Source organism: Leptodactylus fuscus, chromosome 6 (assembly GCF_031893055.1).
Source record: "Leptodactylus fuscus isolate aLepFus1 chromosome 6, aLepFus1.hap2, whole genome shotgun sequence".
Classification (NCBI taxonomy): Eukaryota; Metazoa; Chordata; class Amphibia; order Anura; family Leptodactylidae; genus Leptodactylus; species Leptodactylus fuscus.
The window spans coordinates 132,356,068-132,366,078 of record NC_134270.1 but is presented as its reverse complement, the minus strand read 5'-3'; the positions used below and the strand labels follow the sequence as shown (position 1 = coordinate 132,366,078).

General features: G+C 42.1%; 1 protein-coding gene across 1 annotated transcript; it reads right to left on the bottom strand.

Moving 5' to 3' along the window:
* Positions 1-332: 332 nt before the first annotated feature.
* GALR2 (galanin receptor 2) lies at positions 333-9,426 on the bottom strand. The gene is made up of 2 exons (XM_075278732.1): positions 9,083-9,426; positions 333-1,110 (listed from the first exon to the last, which is right to left on the bottom strand). The coding sequence occupies exons 1-2, from the start codon at positions 9,424-9,426 to the stop codon at positions 333-335; spliced, it is 1,122 nt and encodes a 373-aa protein (XP_075134833.1).
* Positions 9,427-10,011: the final 585 nt, after the last annotated feature.

Genomic DNA, 10,011 nt, shown 5'->3' with positions numbered 1-10,011 from the left:
TAATGATAATTGGTGTCTCAAGTGCATTATGTTCTCAAGGACAATCAAGAAAATGGCTTTTATACTGTAATCTGCGGATGCGTGTGCTTCACTCCTTAGTTCCCAGATAAAGCACAGATTCTCAATTTAACTCTTTATAAGTCACAAGTACGTTTCCAAGTCAGTGATGGTGGTCATATTTATTTGCATATGTTGTCCTCACAGTATACATGTCTCTCGAACTATCTGGGTGGAAGAGAGAAGTCACTCCTTTGGTTTTAGAAATGAATGGTGGTGGTGATGAATGTTGTCAGTGGCGTCTCTCTTCATCTCTTCCACCGTGACTCTCGTAGCTAGGTGACGTTAAATGTGATGAACGCCGGGCCTCTTTTATCTCCATTCCTTTCTGGCTCTTCCCATGGGCTTCCAGGATCATGACAACAGGCAGAGCAATGCAATGGACCTTCACTTAACTGAGTCACCTCCGTACAGGCCACTTCTAAGGTGCTGACTCCTGCGTGGGCTGCTGGGACCACATGGATCTTGTTGGCTGACCTCTGGCGCAAGAGCAGGCAACGAAATATTTTGCGAAATCCCTTCCGGAAGTGTTTTGAGACCAAAGCATAGACTACAGGATTTACACAAGAGTTGGCATAGGACACCAAGTGTGACAGAATACGTAGGGCATAGGTGAAGTTATTAAGGGGAAAGTATCCAAACCACACACAAAGAATTACAAGGTGGTGAGGAAGCCAACACAAGCAGAACAAGACGGCCACAATGATGATCATGCGAGTTACCCTCCTCTTGGCTCTCTTTGATTCCGACATATCTTCAATGGGGTCTACAGAAGTCCAGAGATATCGTATAGTGCGAGCATAGGTCAAGCTAAGAACGAGAACGGGGATAACATAGCTGAAAATAAAAGTACAAAGATCCATAGTCTTACGATGAGAGATTTGCCACACAGGATGGCAGACGGTAAGGTTAGCCATCTGAAACTCCTTGTAATAACTGAGATAAGGTCCAGAGAAGATTATTGACAGGCTCCAGATGAGGGTGATAGCCATCAGAGCATTCTTGGGTGTGCGTAGTTCTCTTGAGCGCAACGGGTAACGTATCGCCAGGTACCTTAAATTGAAAAAACATTAAAGGATTACACATGGCATTTCAAAAGGAAAAAACAACAAAAAGCAAAAATTCACTATAGAAGTCAAATGTATGGAAATGGAAAGTCATACGGCAATCCTTCCTCCGATCCCCATCCAATAAAGCATCGGATACAGAAATAACACAGCTTTCACACACTCACTTTTGACTGCTATTCATGCGACATCCATGTGTCATCTGTCATTTTCTTTTTGCAACATTTTCCAACATCAACTAGCAATAAATCTATGAAAAATGGATGAAACATGAACAGCACATGGATGACGTTCAAGGGCAGTTAAGTTTTTTCATGGCTCCACTTGAATACCTGACATGAGAAGAGCAAAAAGAGGAAAAGCAGTGCAGGTAAGTGTGTGACTGGCACAGGATGATGAATCCTCCTCATTGCTTCACCCCAACCTTGAATTGTAGAACAAATGAGTTACAGTGTCCAAGCATAGAAAAAAAGGTCTTAATGTCAAGAAGAACGGCACAAATGGAACAGAACTACGCCTCAAGGTTGTAATATGAGTGGAATCTTGTTTTCTTAACTCAGTCAACTTTGTGTTTGGTTTAAAAGACTAAGAGAAAGTTTAAATAAAAAATTAAGCCCTAAACTATACCACTTCCCCCCGCCAAACTTCTAATTTACTTATATTTAAATTAAAAAATCTATAATTACCCATATCCCTGGAGAGGTCACATGACCGCTCCAGGGACACTTTCTGATAATCCAGTGACGTTCCTTTTCACCGCTTCGGAAACAAAACGTCACCATCACTCTTCCCCCTCCCCTATTCTCTCATTACTTACCAAGCCTTCCTATGTCTGGAAACAGCTCCTCCCTGTCTTCCTGTCTTCTGCTAGTAGGCGGAATAGGTTAGCCAGGGAGACAGGGGGAGGGTAGGAGGGGCTAGTAATGGTCAGGACCACTAATCAATGAGTGGGAGGAGGTAGGATTAGTGAGACAGTGGGGTGGGAGGGGCTAGTAATGGGCAGGACCGCTAGTCAGTGAGTGGAAGGAGCTAGGATTAATGAGACAGTGGGGTGGGAGAGGCTAGTAATGGGCAGGATCGCTATTCTAAAGAGAGATAGGGAGGGGGAGTGTAGGAGTGCGAGGCGGGGAGCTGAGTGAGAGGGAGTTAGTGCAGCATCTACATAGGAAGCTGCATGGCAGGAAGATAACACCGTGTAAACAAACACAGAGAATGCCAACAGCAACCAAAGACATCCAAAAATCACTCCAAACACTACTAAAGGTATATAAGTGTACTTCTTAACCCATTACTAGCACTAACAGACCTTTATAAAAAAAAATAAAAATTCTGTCCAGAAAATCCCTTTAAGTGACTGATGCTGACAATGCATCTGATGTCCATCCATGTGTCATATGGTGTATCTGTGTATTAACAAAGTAACTTATTGCTTCTAGAGCAGAAATCCTTTACTTTATAACATATGATGGAGCAGGATTTCAGTTTCAGGCAGAATCCAACTGATTTTTTTTCTGCTGATATGCTAATGAGCTGTTTGGTGCAACCCTGGTGTCACCATTGCTCTCATTGCATCACAAAGCTATGACTGACAGGGCCAAGCAATGTCAATCATAACAGCAACGGATGACGGAACTGGGGACTGGAAAGCAAAACCTTTTGGTGCGATGAGAACACTGGTAACACCTTTGTTGCACCAAACAGCCCATAAACATATCAGTATCAGTAAGGTGCAGTAGAGGAACAGATTGGGAAGCAGAAAAAGGGTTTTATTCATATGAACCCAGCTATATGACCTTGCTGATAGTGCAATAGGGACTATTCTGATGGCCTGGCCTTACAAAAGAGGGCACATTTGTATAGGAATATAAAGCACCGCACTCTTTAATCTCCCACAGCTTATAACGCTGATACATGTGCTCTAATACAAGCAGACTTATTAATAAGAAGTAGCTCTTTGCTGTCTTTATATACAAAAAATGTATTCAGGGCACTGGGTTTGTACGAGAGACACTTCAACAAAGAACCTTCATATTAATGATCAATCCATAACTCATTTATGTTCCCACTAAGACGGCTGTGGCAACGAGCTGTGGACATAAGTGCCAATTACATTAAGAAGTGTTAATAATGAGAGCAATTTCGAGTCTGACACCCAACTGCTTGTCAAGTCACCGACTTCCCTGAAGGACCCCTTAAATGTCATCTTGATATTGTGCTGATGTTATTTCAAATGAAACTGACCTTTAACTGGAAACACAATTAAAGGGGTTGTCAGGGACTAGAAAAACGTGGCAACTTTCTTCCCAAAACAGTGTCGCACCTGTCCATGGGTTGTGTCTGGGATTGCAGCTCAGCTCCATTGATGTTATAGGTTTGTGGTACAATATCAAACACAATCTGTGAATATGTGTGGTGCTGTTTCGGGGGGAAAACACAATGTGTAGGAATTTACTGGTCTTGCCAACAGATGCTTTGTCTAGCACCAGGCCCCTCGTACCTACCAAAAGCCTGGATAGCTCATTCAGAGGAGAAGATTCTGAATCTCACGCTCACTAGTTCTTTTCACTTGAAGTTCTTTATTCTCCTCCAACAAACACATCTGCCTCCAGAATACAACGTTTGGCTGCATTCACACTGAGTAACTCTGGCGTTTTTTGTGCTTATTTTTGCATATAGCGCTGCGTTAACGCCACGTTAACACCGCACCATTTTGCGGTGGCGTTGCCCGGCGTTAACGCGGCGCTATGTGCAAAAATAAGCACAAAAAACGCCAGCGTTACTCAGTGTGAATGCAGCCTTTGAAGGCAAACTGGAACCACAGAAAACAAAGCCACAAATTTTGGACATCAAGCCAAACAACACAACCAGCTATACAGCATTGGTCATGATCACCCGGGCTTCCAATGTGGCAGGCAAGAATTCTATCATGGAACCACCAACGCAAGATATGTGTGCTTTGGTGCCAATGGCTTCTGCCTGATTCAGAGGACACTGGCATCTTGCCCACTGATGCCATCGGGCCTTGGGCAGTGCCGACTTCTTGTGGTCGCTTATCCCAGCTTACTGTGTAATTGGCCACAAGAAAATGGCCGCTTACACCAGGTGGGCATGTGCAATCGGCTCTGCCTGAGGCCTGACAGCAGAGCCGACTGTCCATGCCTAGAAGTTTGAAGCCAAAGCTGGAAGAAAATGCAGGGAGAGGCTGTTCCAGAAGAAGATGGAGGCGTCGCTGGAGAGTTCTCTCGCAGCATTGGGGACGCCCCCAGTGCTATTTGAGCACTGGGGCCCGCCCCCAGTGCTGCGAGTGAACTTATTTGCATACCAATGAAAACCTTGATTTCTACCGAACAGCAGCGTGGAGAAGACATCTACAGGTAGGAGAAGAATAGCCTTTCTTACGGCTATTCCTATGTGTGATCGAGAAAAAATGTCGTTTTAATGATAGGATCCCTTTAAAAAACATAAAAAATACCCAACAGACACCTTGATGGAACCCATTAAAGGGGCTCTATCAGCAAAATCATAAATGTAATGTAAATGTTATATAAAACAACCCCCTGTTTTAAAATAATAACCTAAAAAAGAATGTGATCTACTTACCAAACGTGCACGCTGGGTGGGCATTCAGGGTGTGTCTTCTTCTTCATCCACGCCTCTTCTTCCTCCGATGTCCTCCGGTCCCGTCTTCTTCCGGCGCTCGCGAACGGACGTTGATAAAAAAAAAAAATAGCCTGGGCGCATGCGCAGTAGCCGTAGTAGAAGCCGCATGCTACTGCACATGCGCCCAAGCTATTTTTTTATATCAGTGTCCATTTGCAAGCGCCGGAAGAAGACGGGACCCGAGGACATCGGAGGAAGAAGAGGCGTGGACGAAGATGAAGACACACCCTGAATGCCGCCCAGCGTGCACGATCCGTAAGTAGAGCACATTCTTTTTTAGGTTATTATTTTAATATAATTTAATTAATTTAATATAATTAAGTTTAATATAACTTTTACGGTGCCTGAATAGCCTTTTTAAAGGCTATTCATGCATATGTGGGGCTCTATCAGCATGATTTTGCTGATAGAGCCCCTTTAAAATAAATGTGGTCCTTTAGGCTATGTTCCTGACCAAAATTTTTGGGTTGTTTCTTTTTCTCCAACAAAACAGAATTACAAGAAACAGATCAAAGCAATGAAGACAAACCAGTTGCTAGGTTCTGCTCCACTGATTTCAGCACAGTTGTCATTTTGCTTAGCCACACCATTTATTTTATCTATTTATTTTAAATTTGTTTTTTATTGAAGAAAAAGGATTTTATCAAATACAGGGAGGAAAAAAGAAAACAAGGACAATGGTAACACACTCCAGCAGAAAACCCCGAACGAGCCCCACCATCTCTGAGCAATTGGTGCAGTTAGTTTTGGTGATTGATGTACTAATTACCTCTCTAATGTGGGTAGTGCCAGGGGGCGGGATTTGGATTCTCACACACTATCCAATTAGAAGAGAATATTGTTAGAGAACTCATCATAGAAAATCATATTAGGCACCAAAACTAACTGCATCAATTGCTCACTGGGGACTAGAAAAAAAATCCCAAATGTGTCGGAATCAATGGAGTGACACCTATTAAATGATGCAAAGACCTGGATATGGTGGTGATGGAGAATGGCCTTCCTTAATACAGTTATCACAGTGTGGAGTGGTCAATTGACAAATTGAGCTCTTCTACATCCTTATTATTTGTGTACATTCAGACATTACGACTATAATGTATTTAAAAAAATGTATTTAAAGAAGATGTCCGTGGGAACATGCAGTTTCATGTACCGCTAGAAAGCAAACAGTGCGCTGAATTCAGCGCACAGCTTTCCTGTTATGTGCCCCCAGGCAAGAGCTATCGGTGCCTTTACTGATAGCTCTTTACTGTCAGTAGGGCGTTCCTGACAGTCCAGCTGGGAACGCCCCTCCTGACAGTACTGTCCTTAGCACTGTACCGTCAGAGGGGGGCATTCCTTACCGCCTAGCCATGACGCTGAGCTGTGAGGAACGCCCCCCCAGTACTAGTCTATGGACGAATACTGTCAGGAGAGAGGGAGGCGTTCCTCACAGCCCAGCTAGACTGTCAGGAACACCCTTCTGACAGTGAAGAGCTATTGGTAACGGGGCACATAACAGGAAATCTAACAGTGCACTGAATTCAGCGCACTGTTGGATTTCTAGCGGTATATAAAACCGCATGTGCCCAAGGACATGAAAGCTATGATTTTGCGATGCATATAAAATATATGTAAACATCTGACATAAACCATGTGCCCCTTTAAAATGCAGATGTAGTGAGATGTATTTCTCAACTGCAATATGTCAATGTACCCTGAAGGATTAGCATTTATATTATAGGAGTTCCATATATAAGAACCTCTAACTTCAAGGTATATACTTCTTCATTCATCTTTATATATGGATATCCTGTATCTATACACCTGCTGGCTGCAGATCAGGCTGTCTCAGACTATTACATTAATGCATGAGAAAATGCCATGTGTTATCTGTATTACACACGTATTGTGTTACATATGGACTCGCTGCCTGACCTTTTTTTTTTAGACGTCTACCTTGAACCTGCTGCTTTTATTCATTTTGGGATGGGAAATTTGGATTGTCTTTGCTGTCTGCTGTCCACATACTGCTGTCATTTTGTGAAAATCCTTTTTTGCTCCATAAAAAAACTACAGTAAAATAAACTCCAATAAACTTGCAAAGGTCACCATGGCCATAGTAAGAAATTGGCTACAGTCCTATGAAAAAGTTTGGGCACCCCTATTAATCTTAATCATTTTTAGTTCTAAATATTTTGGTGTTTGCAACAGCCATTTCAGTTTGATATATCTAATAACTGATGGACACAGTAATATTTCAGGATTGAAATGAGGTTTATTGTGCTAACAGAAAATGCGCAATATGCATTAAACCAAAATTTGACCGGTGCAAAAGTATGGGCACCCTTATCATTTTATTGATTTGAATTCCCCTAACTACTTTTTACTGACTTACTGAAGCACAAAATTGGTTTTGTAACCTCAGTGAGCTTTGAACTTCATAGCCAGATGTATCCAATCATGAGAAAAGATATTTAAGGTGGCCAATTGCAAGTTGTTCTACTATTTGAATCTCCTCTGAAGAGTGGCATCATGGGCTACTCAAAACAACTCTCAAATGATCTGAAAACAAAGATTGTTCAACATAGTTGTTCAGCGGAAGGATACAAAAAGCTGTCTCAGAGATTTAACCTGTCAGTTTCCACTGTGAGGAACATAGTAAGGAAATGGAAGACCACAGGGACAGTTCTTGTTAAGCCCAGAAGTGGCAGGCCAAGAAAAATATCAGAAAGGCAGAGAAGAAGAATGGTGAGAACAGTCAAGGACAATCCACAGACCACCTCCAAAGAGCTGCAGCATCATCTTGCTGCAGATGGTGTCACTGTGCATCGGTCAACTATACAGCGCACTTTGCACAAATAGAAGCTGTATGGGAGAGTGATGAGAAAGAAGCCGTTTCTGCACGTACGCCACAAATAGAGTTGCCTGAGGTATGAAAAAGCACATTTGGACAAGGCAGCTTCATTTTGGAAACAAAAATTGAGTTGTTTGGTTATAAAAAAAGGCGTTATGCATGGCGTCCAAAAAGAAACAGCATTCCAAGAAAAACACATGCTACCCACTGTAAAATTTGGTGGAGGTTCCATCATGCTTTGGGGCTGTGTGGCCAATGCCGGCATCGGGAATCTTGTTAAAGTTGAGGGTCGCATGGATTCCACTCAGTATCAGCAGATTCTTGAGAATAATGTTCAAGAATCAGTGACGAAGTTGAAGTTACGCCGGGGATGGATATTTCAGCAAGACAATGATCCAAAACACCGCTCCAAATCCTCAGGCATTCATGCAGAGGAACAATTACAATGTTCTGGAATGGCCATCCCAGTCCCCAGACCTGAATATCATTGAACATCTGTGGGATGATTTGAAGCGGGCTGTCCATGCTCGGCCACCATCAAACTTAACTGAACTTGAATTGTTTGTCCAAAATACCTTTATCCAGGATCCAGGAACTGATTAAAAGCTACAGGAAGCGACTAGAGGCTGTTATCTTTGCAAAAGGAGGATGTACTAAATATTAATGTCACTTTTCTGTTGAGGTGCCCATACTTTTGCACCGGTCAAATTTTGGTTTAATGCATATTGCGCATTTTCTGTTAGTACAATAAACCTCATTTCAATCCTGAAATATTACTGTGTCCATCAGTTATTAGATATATCAAACTGAAATGGCTGTTGCAAATACCAAAATATTTAGAACTAAAAATGATTAAGATTAATAGGGGTGCCCAAACTTTTTCATAGGACTGTATGTGGTTGGACAAATATCTAGAGAATCTGTGGTTACACAATCATTGGTTAGGACTGAGACACTAGAGTTAAAAAGTCCCAAATTTTACGTCCCTTTCTTTCGCAAGTCATGTTGCAGCAAAGAGAAAATACCCTTCTCTATATACAGTGTAATATGTTTTTTATGTAGAAGCCATGGAGCAAAAACCTCACGAGACAACTATAGCAGTCTTTTGTAGAGTTTGTTGACACCATATACGTCCATTCAAGCTGCAATCTGGAAATGCTAGAGTTAAAAAATCCAAAAGCCGCAGATAAGTACAGGTCGGAGGAGCTCATTCACCTTATTACAATATTGCTTCAACTCTTTTCTGGTATCACATGCACTAGATACATTTCTACATCTGGATTTCCACAAACCCCTGATAAATGGGACAGCAGCTGATATTTCTGCAACGAATTTGCAGAATATCATCTAAACTGCAGCTCTACCTCCAGATCTATAAAGTCTATGGCTACGAGAAGTGTGATAATATACACTACTTATATCAGGAGCCTCAAAATCCATAATCCTGCGATGTTCTTACCTGTCAAGTGACACAGTAGTCAGGGTGAAGCTGGAGGCATACATGGTGAGATATATAAAAAAGTGCACAGCTTTGCACATGAATGGGCCAAACACCCAACTGTCCAGGGTATAAATGGTGGCTTGAAAGGGTACACAGAATATGATAAAGCAAAGGTCTGCAACTCCCAGGTTCAAAATGAAGAGATTGGTGGTGTTATTTATCTTGCCATTCCGTAACAGGACTGCCAGGACCAGGCTGTTACCCACCGTGCCCACAAGGAAAATCAGTGAATATAACACAGGGATAAGCACCGACTCAGGATGGTAACTGTCTGAAGATGACATCTGGATAGAGACATTCATCTTCACTGCCTGCTTCGTATCTCTAGGATATCCACATTACAGTTTACAAGTCATGGATAGATCCAAAGTCGTGGTTAGCTGATCTGTACCGCCATCTCATACCATTCCTTATCAATACATGTCTCAAACTTGTAAGACAGTATGGTTGGAGAAGAGTAACAAAGTCCACTGTCTGGATAATCCAAGAGTCAGTCTTCTGGATGGATCTGTGAATGAGTCTACTACCATACAGTCATATAGAATAATCCCATCAATCTGTATCTTAAACAATAAGAATGATAGAAATATCCAAGTTCAGCTTTGAAGTATCGAAAAACCAGCTTTATCAATATTCGGTCCAACTACAGGACTTCTATTCAGTTCCAATCCTGGAGAAGTTCTTAAGTCTTGAAGGAGCTTGTGGTTTATTATCTTGGCTCTGTAAGTTTCACGTCTTGTTCTTGCTAGTGTCTGACTCTTCACCTCCCAAGCTCAGAGTTTTACAAGCTGGCTATAAAAACTTCAGCTCCGGCAGTGAATTGTTCATGAGTGATCAAGACCAATGAGCAGAGATGGGCTGAGAGATGTCTCTGGCTAGAAGCTCCC